The 23,068-nt window shown below is 47.1% G+C and overlaps 9 protein-coding genes across 9 annotated transcripts; 5 read left to right on the top strand and 4 right to left on the bottom strand.

Moving 5' to 3' along the window:
• Positions 1-257: 257 nt before the first annotated feature.
• Positions 258-581, top strand: F4822DRAFT_434914 (uncharacterized protein; the record flags this gene model as incomplete). The annotated part of the gene is made up of 2 exons (XM_051462094.1): positions 258-366; positions 454-581. 2 exons carry the CDS (start codon positions 258-260, stop codon positions 579-581), a joined length of 237 nt encoding a protein of 78 aa, XP_051308761.1.
• A 669-nt stretch (positions 582-1,250) lies between these two features.
• On the top strand, positions 1,251-2,339 carry F4822DRAFT_434913 (CAP domain-containing protein; the record flags this gene model as incomplete). Its single annotated transcript, XM_051462093.1, has 2 exons — positions 1,251-1,900; positions 1,961-2,339. 2 exons carry the CDS (start codon positions 1,251-1,253, stop codon positions 2,337-2,339), a joined length of 1,029 nt encoding a protein of 342 aa, XP_051308760.1.
• A 338-nt stretch (positions 2,340-2,677) lies between these two features.
• On the bottom strand, positions 2,678-4,101 carry F4822DRAFT_440728 (peptidase S28; the record flags this gene model as incomplete). Its single annotated transcript, XM_051462782.1, has 1 exon — positions 2,678-4,101. One exon carries the CDS (start codon positions 4,099-4,101, stop codon positions 2,680-2,682), a length of 1,422 nt encoding a protein of 473 aa, XP_051308759.1.
• Positions 4,102-6,877: 2,776 nt separating this feature from the next.
• Positions 6,878-8,882, top strand: F4822DRAFT_88805 (uncharacterized protein). The gene has a single exon (XM_051464124.1). It carries the CDS (start codon positions 7,084-7,086, stop codon positions 8,668-8,670), a length of 1,587 nt encoding a protein of 528 aa, XP_051308758.1. The 5' UTR covers positions 6,878-7,083; the 3' UTR covers positions 8,671-8,882.
• On the bottom strand, positions 8,773-9,826 carry F4822DRAFT_88797 (cytidine deaminase-like protein). The gene has a single exon (XM_051464123.1). It carries the CDS (start codon positions 9,424-9,426, stop codon positions 8,875-8,877), a length of 552 nt encoding a protein of 183 aa, XP_051308757.1. The 5' UTR covers positions 9,427-9,826; the 3' UTR covers positions 8,773-8,874.
• F4822DRAFT_88924 (Fructosamine kinase-domain-containing protein) lies at positions 9,827-11,636 on the top strand. The gene is made up of 5 exons (XM_051464125.1): positions 9,827-10,298; positions 10,354-11,043; positions 11,103-11,229; positions 11,288-11,344; positions 11,404-11,636. The coding sequence occupies exons 1-5, from the start codon at positions 10,226-10,228 to the stop codon at positions 11,444-11,446; spliced, it is 990 nt and encodes a 329-aa protein (XP_051308756.1). The 5' UTR covers positions 9,827-10,225; the 3' UTR covers positions 11,447-11,636.
• F4822DRAFT_440725 (Piwi-domain-containing protein) lies at positions 11,626-14,880 on the bottom strand (the record flags this gene model as incomplete). Its single annotated transcript, XM_051462781.1, has 5 exons — positions 11,626-13,087; positions 13,139-13,380; positions 13,448-13,761; positions 13,891-14,601; positions 14,666-14,880. The coding sequence occupies 5 exons, from the start codon at positions 14,878-14,880 to the stop codon at positions 11,696-11,698; spliced, it is 2,874 nt and encodes a 957-aa protein (XP_051308755.1). The 3' UTR covers positions 11,626-11,695.
• A 3,037-nt stretch (positions 14,881-17,917) lies between these two features.
• F4822DRAFT_88660 (H+/nucleoside cotransporter-like protein) lies at positions 17,918-20,214 on the top strand. The gene is made up of 4 exons (XM_051464122.1): positions 17,918-18,377; positions 18,467-18,837; positions 18,900-19,858; positions 19,920-20,214. The coding sequence occupies exons 1-4, from the start codon at positions 18,010-18,012 to the stop codon at positions 20,112-20,114; spliced, it is 1,893 nt and encodes a 630-aa protein (XP_051308754.1). The 5' UTR covers positions 17,918-18,009; the 3' UTR covers positions 20,115-20,214.
• Positions 20,193-23,051, bottom strand: F4822DRAFT_421754 (putative fungal-specific transcription factor). The gene is made up of 5 exons (XM_051459826.1): positions 22,773-23,051; positions 22,106-22,719; positions 22,014-22,045; positions 20,627-21,953; positions 20,193-20,573 (listed from the first exon to the last, which is right to left on the bottom strand). The coding sequence occupies exons 1-5, from the start codon at positions 22,928-22,930 to the stop codon at positions 20,428-20,430; spliced, it is 2,277 nt and encodes a 758-aa protein (XP_051308753.1). The 5' UTR covers positions 22,931-23,051; the 3' UTR covers positions 20,193-20,427.
• Between the last annotated feature and the right edge of the window lie 17 nt (positions 23,052-23,068).

The following is a 23,068-nucleotide window of genomic DNA, read 5'->3' as shown; positions in this document are numbered from 1 at the left end:
ATAGGTTAAGGCAAAATTAGGTACTCTTTTATACCAAGTCCTTGTATAACAATAAGTCTTACGGCGATTTATATGTGTACCCAACGTGATGTATGCCACCGGAGTATGGGTATTGACTTGGTGGTGTCCGACGACTATTTATTACCCATGTGCCTCTCTGTTCAGGGAGGATTATAACCATCACTCTCAAGCATCTACTACTTCGTCAAAAACAATAAAGCAGTCCTACAGCACAATTTTCTAGTCATATCCTCAATATGCGGTTCTCTCTCTGCGTATTCGCTACTCTGCTCGCCGCGGCGACTGCCATTCCTTCGGGTTTCGAGCCGGCAGCCCTTCTTGAGCCAAGGTGCCTTCCAGCAGGCGGTATGTCATATCAGCAACCTTCAATTTAATCTTGTTCCCTTTCAGCGCTGAAAACTAACGTGAACGATACTTAGCCGACTGTACAAGCGACACAAGTGCTTGTTGTAACGGCGAATGTTATGAAAACCATGGCTGTGGTTGCTACCAGTGCTACACTGGCTCCGGATAGTGTTTCGTTGAGATCTACGTTGCCCGAACCCTCGAGTACACGCTAAAAGGGGTTCATTTATGATTCAAGCATAGTGAATGACGATTGAGCTGTGGTGGGGGATCTTGCCTCTGCTTCTTATGGCTACTTCATACTAGGAGAATATAGGGGAAGGGGTATATATTAAAGTCCGATGTCTCTTTTCCATGATCATTAGGATCATACGAATAATGAATACATGATGAATTAAAGCGCAATATATATCGCCCATAGTGTAAAAATGAATGGGCTCCCATTCTCATGATTCCGGAAGCTTTGCGACCCATCCGCATAAGTGGTTAGCCAGCTGAAAACTCCAGCCGCAACTTCTGAAGACTGGAAAAAATACAGAGACTAATTGTGGATATTAAAAAGCTAAGAGGATACTATGGTGTCTAGTGGGTGAGCTGAACAGTGGCTAGCCCAGGAACGAGGAGCTACCGGGACCGCTAGAGCGAATGCGATGACTTCCATTCGATGAAAAATGGAATTTCCACGAACTAATAGGCGATACTAAGATGCTAGCGGAGATTATACCGATGGTTTAAGATCTAGAACATTGGTTAATGGCAGTCTCTTTTCATCAAGGCCGACATATATAAAGCCATCAGGGGGCGCTCGCGCATTTGCGAGGTTTTGAGATTTTCTTGTTTTGACTTCGATTATTCCCTCGATCTTAAGGAAGTTATTCGAAAAGATGAAGTCGACTCAAGTCTTGGCCTACGCCGTTATGGCGATTGCCGGCGCGGATGGTAAACCCTGCAGCAGGAAGTTGAGTAGTACCTCATCGAGCGTCGCAAATGCTTCGGCTACAGCATCTTCCGCCTCAAGCCCGTATAGCGCATCTTCGATTTACTCTGGTTTGACGGATTCCAGCTCCAGTAGTACTGCGCCTACTTCATCTACGGAGTCAATTATAAGCACGTCGAGCTTGCTGTTCACTCCCACCTCAACTGTATCTGTACCTGAGACTACTTCATCTTTCGCAACTCAGACAACCTCAAGCTCTGCTTCTTCATCAGCAATCTCCACGTCTTCTACATCGACCTCTTCGCTGTCGACTTCTTCGTTATCAACCTCTTCCACCTTGTCCACTTCCTCTTTCTCTTCGACCACCACCTCCTCATCCTCTTCTTCGTCTACGATCTCAACATCCACATCATCGACTTCGAGTGCTCCTCCTGCGATTCAAACAATCAGCACAACAGGCCTAAGCTGGATGGATGCGATTGCACTAGTCCACAACACCCACCGACGAAACCACACAGCAGATGACCTTACCTGGAGTGTCGACCTCTCTAACACAGCGGCGACATTAGCCAACACATGTATCTACCAGCACAACACGTAAGTTTTCCACCGCCGTCTCCCATCGGGAACATGCGAAACCATACTAACTCAGTCCAGCATCATCAACGGTGGCGGCTACGGTCAAGTCATCGCAGCAGGATACACCGCGGGCCAGATAACCATAATGCTAAACGAAGTCTACAAGTCGGGTCTTCAGAACTATCCCCAGCCATACGGCGTTAACAACCCCGATCTGTCCAACTTTGCAAGCTGGGGCAACTTCGCGCAGATCCTGTGGGCTGCGACCACGCAGGTCGGATGCGCGGTGCAGTACTGCCCCGGTGGTCTACAGAACGCGGCGGGCATACCGCCGTACTTTACCGTGTGCAACTACAGCCCAGCGGGTAACATAGTTGGCCAATTCAGTAATGTACACGCTCCTCTCGGGCAGCCAAGTGTGGAGTTCGCAGAGTGGGTTTACGTTCCGGAGAAATGATGAGGGATAGTAATGTTAGGGGGAGTCGCCCAGCCCCACTAAATAATGAGGGCAGGAGAAAGAAAGGGAAATACACTTTAATATTAATATTAATAAATTTCAAGTCACCCTAGATCTAGTCAACGATGCGGCTGACTCAACTATGATAAGAAGTGAAGTCTAAATTAAAGCCCATACGCATTAGGAGGCGCCGATTCGGATCGGTGTCCTCATAGGCCAAGATCTATATGCGGTAATTCTATTAATACAAAGAGAATAGAAGCGTCGAGATAATACACTCAATGAAGGAAAAAACAACTCTTTTTTTGATATGCTCCTCCTCTTCCTCAATTATTTACCCTCAGCAAAGCGCCAACCACTCCTTGAAGATCTGCACTTCCTTATTTCGGAGCTGAGTAAGGGTCTCGCTGTCAGTCGGGCTAGGTACGAAGAGATCCTCTCTGTGTGCTATGTTGCTAGTCAATATCATTCTCGACGCGCATGGGTCGGCGGAAGGCGGTAGGTAGTCTACGCTGACGGCTGAAGTGGGGTCGTATTCGGCGTTCGACCAGATAATTCGCGTGGAGTTCCGAATCTTATCGGGGGAAAGATTGTAGCGCTGGAAGATTTCTTCCTGTGTCATGGTTGTGACTCCGTACTTTTGTTGACAGCCTTTGGGTACTGCGTCTGATGAGTAAGGAGCGGCAGGGAAAATGGTTCCTTCCGGGATGTTGTTTGAAGCCACCGGAAGGTATGTGCAGTCGATGTACTCGAATGGAGCGTTTTCGATGCCTGGGACTGCGTTTTGCAGGAACTCGATACTTGTGTAGTTCATGCAAGGAGCGTTGCTTGGTCCCGGCGCGCCAAACCATAGCCAGAATGTCCGGTTAAGAACCTGAATGGGGTCTTGTTCTTCCAAGGTTGCATTGATGAATTGGTCTAGGGGATAAGGGATTGGGTTACGGCCTAGCTGAAGAATAGGATAATTGAGCTCGGCGGCGAATGAAAAAGGCTCAACCAGAGTACTGATGAGGAGGGAGTTCCCCAGAGTGTCATTGACGGAAGGGGTGGAGCAAAGGTTGAGTTCTTCCTTTAAACTCGCGATATCTGGAGAAGCGAGACGTGATTGCAAGACTTTGAAGGCGTTTTCGATCTTGTCAGCGGCCTCCTTAGAACGGTCTAGGTAAACTCGGTTGACCCATTTCCACCAGTTATATGTTTCTGGATTACTACTGTTCGAGAATGCTTTCACGGGCCCCGCACTAGCCAGAGATGCGAAAAAGGCGTCCGGGTGATTTAGTCGGAAGGCACCAGCGAGGAATCCGCCGTATGATCCACTAGCGACGATAGCTTTGCTCTGCGATGCCCCAGGGTTGGTCTTTTTGACGAACTCAATGAATGAAACCGCGTCGGCCATGACGTTGTCTAGGGTGAGGTATTGCATAGCACTCGCGGTATGAGAGTTTTCTCCGAATGGCAGGCTTTGGCCAAAGTAGCGATGCTCTAGAGACACAGCCAATCCCCCGAGTTGTCTAGCATAGTCGTACATGATAGTCGTGTTCACACAGTCGAGAGCCCAGGTCTCTTCACCCTGGAAAAACATGATGGGTCCGCCCGGCTTGTAGAAATCATCTACGATGCTGTAACGCTGCAGAAAGGTCCCGTTGGACTTTCCATAGTGGTCGATTGGTTGGGAAATCCATTTGTAGTCGCAGTCTGAGGTAGTGGGCAGGGCATAGCTAACCCCAAGGGCCGCCACGATCAAGAAAAGCAAAGAGTTCATCGTCGTGTCAAACTACGCTAAGTGGTGGTCTGTCTTGTCTGTCGAGCCCGAAAGAATATGCCAAGGAGTCGTGGGGACACCTAGACTTTTATACATCCTCTTAGTCACCTACTCCTGAAATATCACGAGTGTGCGTCGCCGTGCCCTTCTCACAGCCTTCTCACATAGGACATGTAGATCGGAGTAATTCATTAAACCTTTTGCCTATTTAAGTAACTTGGGGCGCTTGAGTGTAGACCGGTTTAACTAAAATCCATTGTCTAACCCCTAATAAGTAACGAGTCGGTTATGGCGGAATCCCATCAGAAACCTGTGGAGGCGCAATCGGGCGTAACCCCGGACTTGCGGCTGGAAGTGCCGGGGAGGCATGTGACCAATAGCATTGCGCCATCTTGCGAAGAATGTCCCATTCCGGTAAGCAACGGTGGGGCTAGGCATACGGTGTCCCTGACGGGGTATCTGACTATAGCAATCAGCCCTATGTGATGGATACTATGCAACAAGATATCACGGGGTCAACATAGCTATTTGGGAATGCAACAGAGATCTCTTCATTACGTGGTAGTAATCTTATTAAGTATTATTAGAACCATTTGAAATTAGCTTCGTATGCGGTTTTGAAAGGATCGAAGTTATCGCATAATAAATTGCCGTTCCTAGTAGAGGTCTTACCCCTATTACAAAAGGGAATGTACGGCGTATGATCGTACCTGCCTACCGGCGAATCTCCTAGTTCATACCTCCAAGTGACCACACTCCGGAATCCGGGCTCCACATATCGATTATCGGAGCCGCTACACAGGGGAAGTACTACTCGTCCCGGTTCGTAACGCACCTTTCTCTGCGTCCAATCGGACAATAGCCCCGACATAAAAGAATAAACCAATAGGGATTGAAGAATGGTTGTGGCATATCATAATTTGACAACACCCTTACTTGGCGACCTTACCCTACCTAAGTACCTAGGTAGGTAGGTAGGTTCACTGTGGCTAATTCACCTGGGCGGTTGCCTAACATGCATACCTACCTACCTACCTAGGTACCTGCTTGGGTAGTTATAGATTTCTACTATCTATAAACGACACCAAGTCCAAATCCTATCAGCCATAATGTTATTCGGGTCCACCTAACACTTGATAGGGACCAGAAAAATGTCGAACCAAACGCTATCTAAGCCAGCCGGGTCTATTTGCAAGATGCGTCGTATACAATCTGTCGTGGTGTTCGACTTTAGTACACCAAGACCTGGCAGCAGCAGCTTAAACCTGATCAGCCGCATTCAACGCTTAAGAACGCGACCTATCTTTTATCAACCACACGGAAACGACTTCATGTATCGTCTTTAGAGGGATAGATATGCCCATCACCTTCGTTTTCGAGATTGTTACATACTTCACGCATCCAGATCCGCCACCAAGGTCTATTAACACCGAAGAACCGCCAAATGCTATTAGGCGCGACGTTCCTCTTTCTTCATATCTAGGTATGATTCCTTTCGCCTAGACCTATACTTTGTCCCATCTACCGCCTAGGTAGTGGTTGATACCTACATGCATCGCATGTTATCGAGCCGAGTGCGAATGTTTAGGATAGGCTACTGGGACCCCCTTCATAAAGCATAACAATATCAACCTACTGATAGATGGCCCGGTTGAGAGTTGACCAGGACGATGATCCGAACATCGAGTATTATCATGGACTTCCGTATCTATTCCGAGACAAAGATTGGCGCGCGGGTGGTCAGATGCGCGTTGTTCGCTTTCATCCGACTAGTCAACAACAATATACGGTATTGAGTCAAGGTTCGGATCGGCTTAGGATTCCTACTCCAACCTATATATATAGCTTGAGGTTCAATCGATTAATATGAAACTGATGGTCATGATCCGACCTTAGTTGGCACGAAAAGCGTCGGAGCATCGCTTTCAAAACCAGAAAATGAGGCAAATAAACCCTGGCGGGAGGCGGTAAAGTGTGGTTGGGTTTCTTGAGAGGTTGGTTGACTAAGTGATCGCGTCCTATTGCTGGTACGTGTTGCCTCAGAAACAGCGGGTTTTCATAATAGATCCACTGACAACGATTATGAAGAATAATTTTAAAGCCGATTAAGACCACGTCTAATTGCAATTGAAACCACTCAAGTTATCTCGTGTCCCTTTTGGTAAGGTCACATATTTTGAAAAGCGAATATTGGGGGAATCCCAAATTTTAAGTCTTGTGCAAGCATCGGGCTCGGCTCACGAGCGCCTTAATACTTAACATATTGAGAAACCGGTTCGGATTTCAAGCGCGATTAAGCCCTAAATAACGGTCTGTATTGGCGGTCTAGATCCCCATTTTAAGAACTGTGCGCGTACACGTGTATTAGGCGGGCGTGCGTTTCGTATCGTCCCCATTTCGTTGGGCTGACGACGAATGAGAGGTGTGGTTGTGGGGTGAACACCAACGTGGCCGCGCCGCAAAAAAATCACCGCAACTCCCATGGCCAACTTGAATGCAAAGTAATCTCCCATCCTTTGACGTAGATATAACACATACGAACAGGGCTGGCAATGCTGTGAAGTTCCCATTTCTTCCCTGCCTCTCAGCAACGAGAAGAAATGGTTTATTGCAGAAAGGAGGCCACGTGGAGCCCAGATTCTTGTATCGGGTACGGATAATTCTACCCTATTCGTGCTGCCTCCAAAACTGAATATAATGTCGGCCGGTTATTCTCGCTGTTGAGATCCTCCCATGGCGGACCTCCGATCAATTGTTTATGGTAATCGAGTATATTTGAACTGTGACCTTTTTGGCTTCATAGACGACATCTAAAACTTATTAGTTTATGCTTCGGATGGAGCTTTGAACTATAAAGTGAGAGCCTCAGCTGTGAAGAACCTCCCTAAATCACTTTTCGAGCAAGAAATACTTCTTGCATCCCAAACCCTAGTCAACCTCACACCACCGATACTGGAGGTTAACCAGTTATTGCTCGAAAAAATGGCGCTCTACGTTGTCCCAGACCCCATAACGACAGGATTGGCTTTCTCGAATGGCCACGATATAGCTCCATACCGCCAAACCCACTTTCCAGCTAAGAAGTCGATGGGATCTAAGCCCACGAGGCCGGTACCGATCTTGCAAGAAGCGGAATTGTCTGCTATCCGAGCAGAAAAACGGGTGCAAGCCTTCTGGCAGAGGGTGAGGTACCTTGGGCCTCGCCCACCTATGCCAACCACACACCGTACTGTGTATCTTACAACGGCAGAGGAGAACCCAACATGGCTTCAGAACCGGCAAGCCAATATGAGAAACAGCCACTTACACCAGCTCCCTGACGAGTGCCTCCTACGGATCCGTGACTACCTGGATGGCCCCACAAGACAAGTTGCTAGACGCACGAGCAGCTTGTTCCTGAGACTCATTGCGGACCTAGATCTCGTCCAACACATGAATCAGAAGGATACGAAGTCACCACACTTTACCCTACCACTACCATGGATGTTCAACAGGGGTCGACAGATCTGGCCTCTTCATGGTACCTGCATGGAAAGGATTAGCCAGAGCAAGCTCGTGACGCCATTGTTAAGCCGTGACACTGGTCGACTTTGTATTCCCTGTCGTGCATGGAAGGATACGGAACTCCTTGACTACATGCTCAACTGGCTCAAAAAACCCACATGGTGCTCGGGCTGCAAGAAGAACCACCCCCTTATTTTCTTCTCAGCGGCCCAACGCGCTACTTCGAGCACAAAACGTATATGTATCGGGCGCGAAGCAAGCATCAAACTATGCTCTCACGAAGCATTGACATGGGCCGATCTCGAGAAAGCATCGGCCAAATTCGGAGGATTAAAGGGCGACGAGAGAATACGTATAGAGAAAAAGTGCATGCACCGTTCGCACAGGAGTACAAGAAATAAAGCTGGTAGCTTGGATCTACCCGAAATCGCGATTTCGAGTACGAGGATCATAAGTCTGCATTGGAGAAGTCCGGCATTCGATTTAGACCCCACGGTTCCGGTGACAAAAGACCAGATACGCAATTATCTCGCGTCGCGGAAATCCATATTTGAGCATGCGCTATGCCCGCATGTGAAGTTGGATGATGGACAATTACTGCTACCATTTGAGCAGAATCAATGCGCCTGTTTTGATGGTCCACAAGCCGTCGGACATGTTCCGGCTCACCTACACCGACATAAATCGTGGGAGAAATGTTGTCGTTGTCGCGCTGCAAATAAGCCGCATCTTCAGGGACAATTTCTGCCTCCGGAAACAGGAGCTGGGAACACGTTATACTGGGGTGATTCGCTTTGCCACACGTATGAGTGCTCGGAATGTCGGGCGGAGTATTCGTGGTTTAGGGATGACACGTGTCGCGTGTATTTACGGGCGCATAGACATCCTTTCGGAAGAACTCCGACGAGTAAAACTTGGCTTACACATCTTGATCCCGAGTCTTGGGGAATAACAGAGGATGAAAAATTGAAGCATGTGGTTTGGTGTCCGGATTCAAAATGCGCAACGAGATCGCGCTGGAGTCGATTGTTGCGTTTGTTGCTTGCAAATGCCGATGCACTTTAGGGCTATATGTATGATAAATTGGTATGGGACTTAGAATATACCCTTCTATAGGGCTTGTGAATATTGAAGAAGCTCTGGAGGACACTGCGGACGCTGTGGGCGTTAGGTCCAGAGGCGTAAGATGCGCTATACACAACAAATACAGGCGATCTTTCTCAAAATTGATAGCTTTAACAGGTACCTAGCTAGGTGCCTAGGCCCTTTCTATTGCTTTTTCCCATGCCCTGTCATACTAACCTCCAGAATCCGATCCTGTAACCCCTCCCCTTCCACAAAAACCATTCTGATGCCCGCCTTTTCCAATCTGTGCTGACCGGAATTCACGACTTTGAATGTGTCCGGCTCCCTGATTCCAACGTAGATTGTCTTTATAGCGCCACTCAGACCTAGAATCCTCTCCACACACGGCTTATTCCCAGTCAATCTACTGTTGCAAGGCTCCATGGTGGTGTACAGAACAGTGTTTGTCGGTAAGACGTCGCCGATGCGCGTTTCTTCGACACCATGTTGATCAGCGATCTTGACGAAGCAGCAGTGTTCGGCGTGGACCCGACCCGGGTCCCCGGGTCTGTCACTAGGTAGTTCTAGTGAATATCCCGTCGAAAGAATCTTGCCAGTGTCTTCATCAACTAGACATGCGCCCACACAGAATTTGTCAGGTCCGGATGGCGCTCGTCGTGCTGCATCGAGAGCATGTTCCATGAATGCCTTATGATCGCCTGGGGCAATAGTGGGGTAAGCCTCAGCTACGGCCATGTCAGACGAACTGTACAACAAGGACCTATGGGTCAAAGTAGGTAGATATCTTGGGATTTCGTAGGTGTAGATTGGGTGCTTAGATCATAACTTGAAAATAGATGAAACTAGTTAGCTGACTTTGAATAGGATTAAGAAAGACCTTTTTCGGAGTAGCTCCGTTGATTTATTCAGAGGATGGTGCACTTGTGATACCCCAAAGCCTGCATACGACCTGATTTCGGAGCTCAGTTCCTGCTGGTGTGACACATATCGGATCGATCCGATACTACATATGGTAGATACGCAAGCGCCACTCAGGGCACATGACCGAACCCTTCAAAAAGACCTCTGTCGATAATCTAACCTGCTGTAGCCCTATTCTACAGGTAACCTTTAGTGCATTATCAGCGCCCAAAATACCGATAACAGCACCCGTAAAAAGGTCTATCACTACCTAGATCTGACTCTACTACACAAACTACGCTTCTCCATATTGTATCTTAAGGCACGTCAATATATGAACTCTAGTGTATGAGAGGGGTTAGCGAATGGTAATATTTTACACATATTGGTTTGGGGTGTGAATATGGGATATTTTTAGGCGATAAAATGAACCCACACCTCACCCAGGGGTTATTCACAGCAAGTAAGTGGTTACCACAGCTCTGGGTCGGTCCGCTGCATAAGCGCTGTTTTAGCGGTAAATGATGCATTTCAGGTACCCTCTATTCTTTTTATACCCCTGGAGCTCGCGATAAAATCCCACTAGAAATATCACCCCAAAGACTCATTACAGCCAAATCGCCCGAATCAAAAGATGGATCGGAACAGTTCCGACGGCATAAATCCCGATCGACGGGACACCAAAATCGACCCCGCAGTGCTCGCGAGTAAGCCAGATATTTCCTACTATTTTATTATATCGCTAATGAACGTATACTTCAGAATTACCGGAAGACGCGACAGTACTATCTACTGAGGATCATGGAACCAGCTTCTGGGCAATCACCAAACGAATCAATATTAGACTTAATGATGGGTCTCAGGCATCCTTCTTTATGAAGGCTCTTTCGGGAGACACTGGGAAGAAAATGGTGGAGAGCGAGTACGAATCAATGAAAGCCATCTACGAAATCCTACCAACTTTCGCTCCTAAGCCAATCGCCCATGGGACGTACCAGACAGCCAAAGACACCCATTTCTTCTTATGTGAATTCTGTGAGATGCTCGGCGATATGCCGAATCCACATAAATTTTCCATGCGCCTCGCAGAGCTACATCAAAAGAGCGAATCCCCAACGAGAAAATTCGGCTTCCATATGCCAACTTACAGCGGAAATCTACCACAATGGACGGAATGGGAGGACAGTTGGGAGGCTCTCTTCGCGAAGAATCTTCGCATGGCTCTTGATCTTGAGATCAAAGTTAGGGGATACGATCCAGAATTCGATGTTTTTGTCCCAGCCATCTTCGACAGGGTCATCCCCCGCCTACTCCGCCCTCTCGAAAGCGATGGCCGCTCCATAAAGCCGTCGCTAGTCCATGGAGACTTGTGGTACGCCAATTCCGGGATCGACGTGAACACGGACAATCCCCTCATTTTCGACGCATGCTGCTTTTACGCCCACAACGAGTGTAAGCACATCATTAACCTGGAAGCATCCGAATTACGCTAACCTTTTTACGCGCTACAGACGAATTCGGCCAATGGCGCCCAACCTGTAATAAGTTCGGAGTTGAGTATCTTGAAGCCTACCATAATTACGTGAAGATATCAGCTCCAGAGGAGGATTATGACGGCCGCTTAGATCTCTACAAGTTGTGTGTTAACCCACCCGAGGAAAATATTAGGAATTTAAGGAAACTAACGAGTAGCTAGGAGATTAAATACGCATGTGTCAGCCCTATTTCCTCAAAATCTTACTTTAAGGGAACAGTGAGTCCCCCTTTGTAATCGATGTCGAGGAACAATATCTAAGCACTGACGATCAATAGGATGCTAGGTGATATGAAAGATCTGGTCCAGAGATACACTTAACCACTTAGATGTGTAGCTTAGGTATAGCCACCTAGGTAAATGGAAAGTAATATTCTATCATTTCGTCAGCGTATCGTCCCATTCTTCAATAATAAACCCCATCAATAATTAAATGGTAGAATATGTTCTCATTGTGCGGCTATCTAACGAGCGTAATGTTGCCTAACTAAACAATCTACAGAAACCATAAACCATCGCAATTCAAGAACAAGAGCCCCAAGGGCTATTCCTCATGCCGCCACCAACTCCTCAGATGTAGAACATTCCATCTTTGAGATTTTCGTGGACTGTGAGACCATTACTTCCGGGAATGGCATCGCCCGTCTCCTGAGTAGCAGCCCTATTTTTGTAATAGTGTTTACCCCTCTCACAAACGAGATCCGCATAGTATGCTGGTGTGCAAACGCCAACGGCGTTGGTTGTGCGGCCGAATAAGTAGCACAAGCCCAAAGTGAAAAGCTCAAGTTGATTGGCTGCGTTCTGCTTGTGCAATTCCCGAAATATTTGGTCGTATACAACAAAATAATGAGTTGGGCGAGCTACACCCTTAAATGGGTTGTGAGGCTGCAAGAAGAAATCCCAAGTGACGGCTTCAGTCACCCCGCGATCAACGACTGTCCCTGGCGCTGGATTCCCCGTGTTATTTTTCTTACCCTTCTCCTCCTCCTTATTTACGAAGAATCGGGTGTGATGCCGTTTGGCAACGATAATAATGGTGATATTTGGCGTTTCCCCATTCCTGTAAATACTCTTACAGGCCTCCCTCAGTTGTTCAAGTTCCTTCTTGAGAACCTGGCTGTATTGGCCTTCAGAGACACCATCGCGGTAAACGAGTATGTTCCGTGGGTATTTATTATTATTCTTATTTGCCCATAGTCTGAGCCGAGTCGTGAACATCTCCTGTAGGTGTGACACCATCTCCTGACGGGCCTCAACTTGGCGTCGTAGAACAGCAGGCCATTGCGCAAGTCGCGGATCGCAGCTTGCTACCATCCCCGCAATGCTAGAATCCCCATGGACCGGTGAATGCGTAACATCAATTCCTACGATCATCGTCTCCTCTAGGTCGATAATCTGGCCTAGATTTGGGCTCTGAACTGTTTGATTCCCGTACCCAAATTTCAAGTTGAGTTTCAGAGCGAGGTTCCCAGCGAGACTCGGAGTATTCTTCTTATTATCCGACAACACGTTCGCGAGGATGCAGACCGTCTTGACTCCAATTTCGATATCGGCCAGCCTCTTGACAATATGGTATGTCCCACTTTTGTCCGGCAGGACTACCAAGAAGAAGTCGAAATTATTCATGGCATCTTGAAAAAACGCCCTGAGTCTGGTTTCGAGCGTACCATCCGCGTTGATGAAATGTGCCTGGTTGTCCCCTGTGATAGTGATCCCCATTTTCCCCAAATTTTCCCGGAGCCTACCTAGATCGTAGCCCAAATTTTTTGACGACTGGATTATAGCTACACATTTCCACTTCCAGCACGCAGATTTGCCTCCAGCATTCAGTTTCTGCCCTCTCAGATTCCATTTGTAATTGTTTTGAGGTTCGCCACTATAATATTTAACGGTCGGTTGGCCCAAGACACGACCGCTAACAGTGATTAATTTTTTGTCAGGGACACTAAAACCAAATGCTTTCTAGTACTTTTGTGAGAAATGGTCATTTTTTCCATGGACAACTTGACTTACCATTTTATCATTAGCCTTGACGAAGCTAAGCGCCTCCAAGGCATTCGAATAGATATCGGTCGCGTTTATCAGTGGATCTCTAGTCGCTACCTCGACCATTCTTGCATGCTGCCAATGAGTCAGATTCTTTGCCCTCTGTCCAGCCACAACCGTGCAATGTTCAGGCGGTAAATAGACCGGATCTTGGCGTGTGCCAACATTAATTACTGGATAAATATCATTCTGGACAGGCTTCCCGATTTCTAGTAATATTAGTATCTGTGTAACCCTAGGGAGTTATGCTGTTATTATAGCGAAAAAAAGATATACCTTTAAAGTGATCGTAGACACTGATATATTCCCATGTACTCTTTCCGCCCTCTTTAGGCTTCTTTTCACGATAGAACTCCACCTCATGAGCCAGAGCTCCGTATTTCAATACCCTAGGCGGATTTTCGATCTTCTCAGTGCTACCTTCTTGGGTGCCGTCCTTTGTCGAAGCGAGGTCAAAGATGGTTTTGACTCGTTTTCGAATCTTATACTCGATTTTGACTCTCCCGAGATGTTTGCCCAGCGCTGTAAATTCCCATTCCTTCTTTTGTTCCCAAAAATCGTCCATCAATCTGGTGAGTTCCCCCTCGCGGCTGTCATGAGTCAGTAATGGCTTTCTGATAATATGCTCGAGGGTACTATTTGTGTCGTGGAAACACAAATTCTCAATTCCAAAGCACCGAAATTTCTGTAAAGGTAACTCTAGCTGTGCAGGTACTTACTAAAATGGCCCCCAAGCAACATTTATATTTGCAAGAAGTCTCCTAGCCCCAAACCGCATGCTTGTGTAATAGCCATTCATAGCTAACAGCCCTTTGAAGACACTACGTACACGGTTTCTATCGTCGAGTGGGAAGGCTTTGCTAGACCCAACAATGTAATGTTTTTCAGAAATCTTGGGGTGAAAATTCAAGAAGATATTCAGCGTCTGAATGACAAGGTCCTTTGGGTACGTCTGCTGAGGATTCTTCAAGTAGTCGACCAGTTCTGAAATTGGGAATACCTTCTCTAGTTTGAGCTTTATCTGGTATGTCTGCGATTTTCCTGATGTGACAGCTTCACCCTCTTTATAATAGACGACATCGTAAGTCTTCTCGTCCTCGATTTCCTTGAGCGAGATGAGAATATCGGCGAAATCAGTAACGGCTGTAGACTCTTTGACGGTGTCGAGAAGTAGTCTAATAGTGCGGAAGAGCTTTCTACCAGTTGGTTTATTCTTCGGGTCACCGAAGCTGATACTATATCGGTATATCGTTACCTTAGGATCAGCCTTAAGCTCCACGTAGTTGGCCCAAAGGTTCACCGGCGTTCCCAAAGTGCCAAAACCCGGCCTTCCGGGCATACGAGGCTCGCCGTTGGTCTGCTTCTGTATACTAGCCTGGAGTTCATTTTCGGCTTTTGTAACCTCTTTGGACGGACTGGTAGGCTCCTTTCTATATGATGCCGCGTCAGAGACTGGTACAATGAATACGATGTGAAAGGACAGGCTTTACTTACTTAAATATCTCTGCTATCTCTCCCTTGTTTGTAGATGCCTGTCTGTAGCCTCCACGACCGCCTCTGTTTCCCTGTTCTCGGTGCGAGCTTTGATGCCCGCCATGACCTTGGTACGATATTTGACTTTGAGAGTGGCCCTGGTATCGACCTCGACCTTGGCCTTGGCCTTGACTCCAGTTCTGGCCTTTTCCTTTGCCCTTATCTCTAGGCGGCATGGCTACGGTAATATATGTTCTCGATCCAAAGTGTGTCAGTAGGAGTAAGGGTAGTTCCTAGTTGCAGTTCAATGTGGGCCTCGATACTAAACGGGTGAAAGGTAGAATGTTGAAGAAAGATAGTATGTAAGAAACTGTATTCAATGTATACCGTTAAGATCTCCTTCCGCGTAACCTTGTCGTCTATCAGGAGTAGTATCTCGGTAGATAATTAACAAGCTAAGAGTAGTCGTATAAAGAAAACTTTGATACGACTCCCGGATAAGATTTGTTCGGGAAAACGTTGTTTTGGAGGAAGAGAGCCTGGAGGAATGGGATATGTTATATAAAAAGAGCCACAAGGCCTGTGTGCATTGACCCGTATGTAGAATTTCTCAGCTATTCGGCTACGTTTTACGATTGTGAGTTATATCACGTTTGTTCAATCATAGGAACGTCGTGTTGTTATAGATTTCACCTTAGTTTCTACACAAACGCCCACTTCAAGGACCCAACCAAAGCCGGTTGGTTACACGTGAGCTGTAATTTAGATATAGGTGTATAAATCCTGATCCAAGGTTTATTTTGCTACAGACAGGAAAACATATCAAAAAATACAACACATGATGATACAACATTTCTGTGATTGCAAATTGTTTTAAAAATGTAACAAAGTCTTCGGAGTAATTAAGAAAGCCGTTCCTTTGTCCTAAAGCTGGAAACCACACTATGAGTTAGCAAAGGATACACCAACTGATCGTGTCTCTACAAGTTGTCATTTTAGTATGTCTGAATACTTGTCAATCCGTCAAGGTTGTTTATTTTGGACAGATAGTGGTCTTGTTGGCTTGATGGTGATTCGCCTAACATGCCAAAGCTCATAATCATTGTCCTGAACTTGTGGAATACTTCTCGCCGGTTGCTAAATAATACACTGGGGCCCATGGATCCACCAGGCAAAATATATGACCGGTCTCTGACTTTCGTCTATCTTAACTGACACGGTTAGAGAGAAATTGACGTCCGTAGTACTATTCGCCTAAGTGCCTAAGTACCTAGGTCATAGAAGCACGCTGGAGGGACGTAAGCGCACGTGCCAACATGACCCTTTTAGGAAGGTAGTAGGACACACGATCTTGGCTTGTACGTACCTAGATATCGTCAAACCCTGGGTCTAGACGCCTGGAGTCGGATACGAGAATAGCTTAGCTACGAACAGATAGGTGGAAATAGCGGTCCTGGGTTAGATAAGTTCATCAAAAGAGAATACCGAACCTGACCTGTAAACAGAATTATTCCATGTAAGGTGTATTCCGACTCTCTGGATTGGAGGGTAATATGCATGCATGCAGGTTCATTTCAGCTGAGGCGGGCTCTTTCAGCGTCAATTTTCTTTCCCTTATCTAGGTCATTTCAAGCTGACCAGTCGGCTGCTGTTCTCTATAATCTCACGGTGAGAAACGTATCATGGCAGGGTGGCGCCGTACTACTTGTCTCGTAAAAGATTAATTCACTACCTCGGTACGTCCCGTGTTGAACCTATAATTATAATAGGTTTGAAATACGTTAGAATAATGTTAACGAGCAAAACGCAAGGGGCAGATAAGTCCATAAGTTGAAAAAAAGCTGATGCTGGCAGAGGGGCACCGAAGTTTTTATTTCCAATTTAGGAAGATGGCGGTCGGGATTACCGCTCTTGAAGTATTTTCAAGTACTTGTGATGTCTCATAATCGCTGACCTCATTCAATGTGGCCAATGATGGATCGTAAGTGGCACCAACTACACGGTTGCCTCCCCGTATCCCCAGATTAACCTTGTCAATTACTTTTATTGTGATGTACTTTAAAGCGCCGACTCCCATAAACAGAGGGATTCCCTTGAAGCTATTCGCACAACAGAGATTTTCTATTTACTTAGTTAGCAATAGTGGTGATACCTAACAATGGCAAATGTTGCGTGAGTAAGTGAAATTGGTATCTGAGCATCACGTTCGGTGCTTTACCCGGGTCATTATATACAGGCCCAATACTTATCGGTTACAAAAACTTGCCCCAATAAACAAAAGCAGCATAGTTACGCCTATCTCGTTGGTATTACTTGTTGTCGGATGCGCCTATCAGTACGTACCAGGGCGAAAAAAGGAAGGGCTTGGACGAGAAGAAAAAAGAACAAGGGGCAATCCTAGTTTATCCCCGGCTTCTCTACTAATAACGGCGAAAAGAAGGTTACATCAGACTTCCCGTTATCAAGACCGTAGTGTCCAATCAGAGGATCGTCCTGAATGCTTGGCGTAGACTAAGTGGAGGAGATGGTCCTCGGTGCCCCGTTCCTTTGGGAATGCCGGTCTCCAATTACCTACCTCATGTACCTAATCTTTGATGATTCTGATGTTTCCCTTATCGTCACCACGGTCACAGGTATGAAGGCACTGTACATCATGAACTGTTGTACCTTCAAATACGCAGAAGCCTTCCTCATAAATTCAGCAATATCTGCTTTAAGAACACCTTATCTAAGTGGCCCTGAATCTGTATTTGTGACACTACATACCTAGGTAGATAGGGTCTAGCTGATCATGATCGTTGATGAATTATTCACAACCCATCGAATCAGGATTCTTGTGTATCACTTACGCACTACGTACCTCCTAGCGGATGGATTCATGGGGCATCCTCTATCAGCAAACCCCCCGTTTGCTTTCTCTGATTAGATAGATACAGTCCTCTATCCTAGCAATAGGTAATCTGGGTAGGGTGGCCTTCCCCTTCTAGAAGACCTCCATAGCTCTAGCGTCTACCGGGTTCATCTAGACCACGCGATCGCCGCCTGTGGTCGATTCGCCCACCGAGGCTGACTTTGGGAAAGTATTAAAATTCCCAAGCTTTCCAATCTGGAGAAGGATACACCCGATCGCTTGATGTCCTGGTTCGCGTCTCACCAACAATAAAACCTCTCTTTTTCCCATTCCCTTCCCCTTCGTTTTTTTCTTTCCTCGCTCGTCCCGTCAAGCTCGCAGGACCGGTTTCCCCACACTCGGTTAGGACGAGGATTATTTCTCCGAGTCAAGTCCGTTTAAAACTAACTAGGAGAGGCGGATAAGGAAGAAAAAAATTTGCCAAGGGAAGCTCTCAGATCCGAATTTCAATTCGATGAGTTCGCCTGAGTTCAAGGGCCTTGCCGGCCACAATTCTTCCTTTCAAGAAGGCGTAACTCCTAACCCCGACCCCGCCTTAGACATCGCGAACGAACACCGTCCCGAGCACTTGCACCACGGTGGACTTGCAGCGAATCCTGCCAATCATCCCGATGAGGTCGTTTACTCAAACACCTCGCCGGATAAGAGTTTAGAGAAACCACGCGATTACGCGACTGCCGAGAAAGCGGTTACCGATGAGGATAGTGGAAATGTCGGCCACATTCGCGGCAATGGGGATGACGAGGAGCAAAGTTTCCTTGCTTACTGGTACCAGAGATATAGGGCTTACGTTCATCTGACCATATGGCTCGTCTTCACGGCGTAAGTCTCTGCCGCGGCTCTTAGTGTGAAAATATAATCAATCACCGTCGCGTGTAAAGTCGCGGATGCTGACAAACAGGCTTGTTCAGATGGTGGATTTACGGCCTCGTTCGTTTCCGGAATGAGAAGAATTGGTTGATTCCGTTCTTGCTGTATCTTGCGATAACGCTTCGCATCATATTCCTCTGGATCCCGGTTAAATATGCCATGATGCCTGTGAAATTCGTCTGGCGACACACAGCTTCGAGAGGATATGAGCTCACACCGAAGAAATTGCGCAAGCCGATTGCCGCCACTGTTACGGTCGCAGTGTTCTTGATTGGCACCATGGTACCAGCGGAAACTGGCGAAAATACTCGTGCGCGCCGAGCGCAAGCTCTATTCGGGCTTGTCGTGATGATTGCTGTCTTGACAGCAACATCCAGAAGCTGGAGGAAGATCCAATGGCACACCGTTATCGGTAAGCAAACATCACATTCAAACCTGTTTTCGTGTGCATGAATTAACTTTTGTCCCCTAAAGCTGGAATGCTTACCCAATTCGTCGTTGCTGTCTTCGTCTTGAGAACGCAAGCTGGATACGACATCTTCAATTTCATATCGACGTTGGCGAGTACCTTGCTCAGCTTCGCCAAAGATGGTGTCGAGTTTCTGACTACTGAAGACGTGTCTAATTTGAAATGGTTCTTGATTACGGTCGTGCCGCCCATTATCTTCTTCGTGGCTCTTGTTGCGCTTCTGTACCACGTTGGTCTCATTCAATGGTTCATCGGCAAAGTCGCCGTTTTCTTCTTCTGGAGTCTGCGCGTTTCGGGTGCTGAAGCTGTCGTGGCAGCCGCGACACCTTTCATCGGACAGGGTGAGTCGGCTATGTTGGTCCGACCGTTTGTGCCGCACATGACGCTGGCGGAACTTCACCAGATCATGACGTGTGGTTTTGCGACAATTGCTGGTTCCGTGCTAGTCGCGTACGTCGGACTTGGTCTGAATCCTCAGGCTTTAGTTTCTTCGTGCATCATGTCTATCCCGGCGTCCCTTGCTGTGTCCAAGATGCGATATCCCGAGACGGAGGAGACGTTGACATCCGGTCGCGTTGTCATTCCGGCAGACCAAGAGCACAGAGCCGCTAACTCATTAGAAGCATTCGCTAATGGCGCCTGGCTCGGCTTGAAGATCGCAGGCATGATCATCGCCACACTTCTTTGCATTATCGCATTTGTCGCTTTGATTAACGGGCTTCTCACCTGGTGGGGTGGTTACTGGGGCATCGAGAAGTTAACCATTCAGTTCATCCTTGGTTACATATTCTACCCCATTTCATGGCTGCTCGGTGTGCCTAACGCGGATCTCCTATATGTCGGGGAACTTATCGGAACGAAGATCATCGTTAATGAGTATGCCGCATTCAACGCTCTTAAGACCGACCCCCGATACTCTGGATTGAGCCTACGAGCTCAGCTTATTGCTACATATGCTTGTTGCGTAAGTCATAATATCCCATACCTCTATGTTAATGTCTCGCGATGATTTGACACGTATTTAGGGCTTCGGCAACATCGGCTCTCTCGGAACGCAAATCGGTGTTTTGGCTCAGATCGCCCCCGGTCGTGCTGGTGATGTATCCAAAGTTGCTCTTTCGGCGTTGGTTTCTGGTGTTATCTCGACCTTAACGTCCGCGAGCGTTGCTGGTATGCTATACACCGACGGAGTAGGTGATTTTATTACTGCGTCGAGTTAATGATCCGGGGTATTGGGATAGCCGTAAGATGCGTATGTAGAAAAAATTTATATATAATGAAAATGAACATTAAATAAATACTTCAGTGCATTCTCGATTAATTTTATTCTATTCCTGAACCAACGGCACCACCTATATTTAGATGTTTGCGCAATATCACGACAGTATCTAGCCTAAGGCATATACTCGGCCGGGTGAGTCACTTTCGGCTCTAGATCCGACGCACATTCACCGTGGGTTCAGCTCATCGGAACAACATCCGCCTGGCAGATGGTGGCTGTCGGATAGATCCGAAACCTACCACAAATATTCACTACCAATTGTTGGTATCATCCATTGTCATCCAATCCTCCGATTCTCCATTCGCACCAGTATTACCAAAATTCAAGTCGAAAATCGAGCCTAGATGCCCTGGGAAAGCAAGGGACCCAGCGAAATTCGGAAATTCCGATGAATTGGCTATTACATCGTTAGCTTGTACTTAAGACAAATTGCGATATGTCTTGACTTACGTGAATAAAATCCCAGGTCGCTGAACATTCCCTGATTACTGAGGCCCATTCCGGCGTCGTTAAAGGTAGTGGACGAATTTACGGATGCGTTTCCTACATTCTTCCTAATACCAACACCATCTCCTTTAGAGCCCATATCGTGCTCGTCGCCACCAGTCGTCTTCGCTAATATGATACTTAGAGTTTCTGCAGCTTTTTTCGCTTCCTTAGACTTAGCGCTTCGACGCATCCAGATCATCCTCGTCGACCGTAGAGCTGCTAGAATTTCTTCCTGTCGACCCATTGTCCGCCTATGGTATATCAAGGAACATAGGATCATCGTTGCTGTCAGAAAATGGTGGTTCATAAGGGAGCCGACGCGGAAACGCAGTACATGGAGTAGACCTCCGGCGCACATTTCCCTATCGAGAACCTCCTGAATTTCTAATGAGCGGAGTGATGCATCGAGGCATACCTTGCGGGAATATGCGAAGGTGTCCTCGTCCGTCGAGGTCGATTCTGCGTATAGGAAAGGTCGGTGGAGCATGATCTCTCCTTTAAGGTGAAGGTGGGTAAGAAAGAGGCGAGCCATAATCATATGCGGTGTGTCGGTAACCGTAATTGCTATTGACTTCATCTTCAGGGGCGGAGGAATACTAGCTACAGCCTGTCGGAGAACTCCGTCAACTCGCATCACTTCGGCGTAGCTAGGTGTCTCAACGGACGCCGCGAGTTCAGAAACATATCCGAGGGCTACTAATACCCTTCTTCTCGCTATAAGGCCAAGAGTCGTTGTATGCTCTGTCTCTGGACGTGAAGGGGGTAGTTCGGTCGTGTTTTCGTCGAGGTCGTCGTCGTTGAGATTACGTGGTTCGGCGGTATCATATTGCGCCGACGAAATCATACACGGCATTCCCATTTGGCCTGAGATCAGAACATCGCCTAACATAACGGTAGCCCATAGTCTTCTTCGCATTTCAGCTTGAAGTGGAGATATTCCTGGGAAATGTCTAGGATCCCGATGATAGCCCATACGTAATGCTAGATTGACCTCCAAACCTAGAAGAAACCAGATATCTTTGTTGGCGTCGGTGATCATGACGAACTCAATGTAAACATAATTCGTCATCGTCTCTAAGCTATACGGCGTCAACTTCGTGTACTCGCCTAGAATTAGACATTGCACAATCTTTTCGCGGTATAACTTGATTTGCAGTTGTTCGGCTTCTCCGCCGTGAGATGCTTCGGCACTATCTGATGACAGAAGTGCGAGACATATCATGCTGAAAAGAAGACCAATCCACATAATCGAGGGCGCATCGGCAGGATTGGCCCAAAAAGTCTCATACTATAAGACTATTAGCATTATAATTTCTATCTTTATTAATAGAATTCAAAGCATACGTGCCTCGCGAACAAATGTAGGGCCATGGACGGCGGCTAGCTCCGAAAAGATCAGCCCAAGAGATACACTTCATTTTTCGGAAGACGTGTACCTACAACTAGCAACCAAATCCAGGCGGTTAAAAAACCGCGAAATATAGCGATCCACCGCGTCCTTAGGAGGCAATGCAGCGAGAATCTCGGCCCGCGAAGCCACACGTCCACACCCATAGAGTAAGTGGGCGTGCGGTGATTGAGGCCTTTCCATAGGATTACTCGTAATATCATCGTGAGAGTGATCCGGAGTGTCAACAAGCCTGAGATTCTCCTCTTGGTCGAAATGGTCCTTCAAATCAGCAATACTCTCCAAAATTGCGGCCCAATGATCGCCTCCGACGTAGCGAACCTCCGAGGCATTTAGATGCATACTTCCGTAGTCGGATTGACCTTCCATAGATACGTCAGCGGGTGATGAATTAGTAGGTATATCATGATGATCCGTGTCGGAAGGTGGTCCGTTGCTAGTCGGGATCCCCGCGGTTTGCCGTTTGGGCATCAGAGACTTTACCAGGCCTTCCAGGTACACAATACGATTGTGAAGGCTAGGGACAGCCGTCGTTGAGCCGGATAGATTGGGCGACATGGCGACGCCCTGATTGTCCACATAGGTACATGGTTGGGCCCGCAAGATGCAACTTGAACATGCTGGCTGTTGGCGATCGCATCGTAACCTACACAGACCATCAGTATCGGACCCGTCATTTCATGAATCTAGAACACTCACTTGCGACGCCGACAAAAATTACATGAAAGTTGAGGTTTTTCTCGACGTCGATTGGGATTCACGGGACGAGGGCGCGAGGCCACATCTCCCTGTTCTTGTCGCTGCGCAGGCGACTGAGACCCACTGGAGGATGTAGTTTTATGCGTTGACATGTCCATCAACTATCGTGACATGCATTCTTCCCTTAGTCCTTCTTATCGACAAATATAAGTCAACTCATACGAGAGAATTTCAGCTTCCTAACACTGTTCCTATCCTCGCTTGGCTTATGTTTCCGCGTCGTAACATTTAATTGT

This window comes from Hypoxylon trugodes (assembly GCF_022578975.1).
Source record: "Hypoxylon trugodes strain CBS 135444 unplaced genomic scaffold F4822scaffold_12, whole genome shotgun sequence".
Taxonomy (NCBI): Eukaryota; Fungi; Ascomycota; class Sordariomycetes; order Xylariales; family Hypoxylaceae; genus Hypoxylon; species Hypoxylon trugodes.
This window is presented reverse-complemented; position numbering and strand designations above follow the sequence as displayed.

What these genes read in the sequence shown, in the direction of transcription:
- F4822DRAFT_421754 (XM_051459826.1), bottom strand. Translation starts at nt 22,930, where the DNA reads ATGGACATGTCAACGCATAAAACTACATCCTCCAGTGGGTCTCAGTCG. An exon ending in AATTTTTGTCGGCGTCGCAA is followed by an intron (nt 22,720 to 22,772) that starts GTGAGTGTTCTA and finishes TGGTCTGTGTAG; the next exon opens with GTTACGATGCGATCGCCAAC. An exon ending in GCCCTACATTTGTTCGCGAG is followed by an intron (nt 21,954 to 22,013) that starts GCACGTATGCTT and finishes ATAGTCTTATAG; the next exon opens with TATGAGACTTTTTGGGCCAA.
- F4822DRAFT_88660 (XM_051464122.1), top strand. Translation starts at nt 18,010, where the DNA reads ATGAGTTCGCCTGAGTTCAAGGGCCTTGCCGGCCACAATTCTTCCTTT. An exon ending in ATATGGCTCGTCTTCACGGC is followed by an intron (nt 18,378 to 18,466) that starts GTAAGTCTCTGC and finishes AGGCTTGTTCAG; the next exon opens with ATGGTGGATTTACGGCCTCG. An exon ending in CCAATGGCACACCGTTATCG is followed by an intron (nt 18,838 to 18,899) that starts GTAAGCAAACAT and finishes TGTCCCCTAAAG; the next exon opens with CTGGAATGCTTACCCAATTC.
- F4822DRAFT_88805 (XM_051464124.1), top strand. Translation starts at nt 7,084, where the DNA reads ATGGCGCTCTACGTTGTCCCAGACCCCATAACGACAGGATTGGCTTTC.
- F4822DRAFT_88797 (XM_051464123.1), bottom strand. Translation starts at nt 9,426, where the DNA reads ATGGCCGTAGCTGAGGCTTACCCCACTATTGCCCCAGGCGATCATAAG.
- F4822DRAFT_88924 (XM_051464125.1), top strand. Translation starts at nt 10,226, where the DNA reads ATGGATCGGAACAGTTCCGACGGCATAAATCCCGATCGACGGGACACC. An exon ending in CGCTTAGATCTCTACAAGTT is followed by an intron (nt 11,230 to 11,287) that starts GTGTGTTAACCC and finishes ACGAGTAGCTAG; the next exon opens with GAGATTAAATACGCATGTGT. An exon ending in AATCTTACTTTAAGGGAACA is followed by an intron (nt 11,345 to 11,403) that starts GTGAGTCCCCCT and finishes GACGATCAATAG; the next exon opens with GATGCTAGGTGATATGAAAG.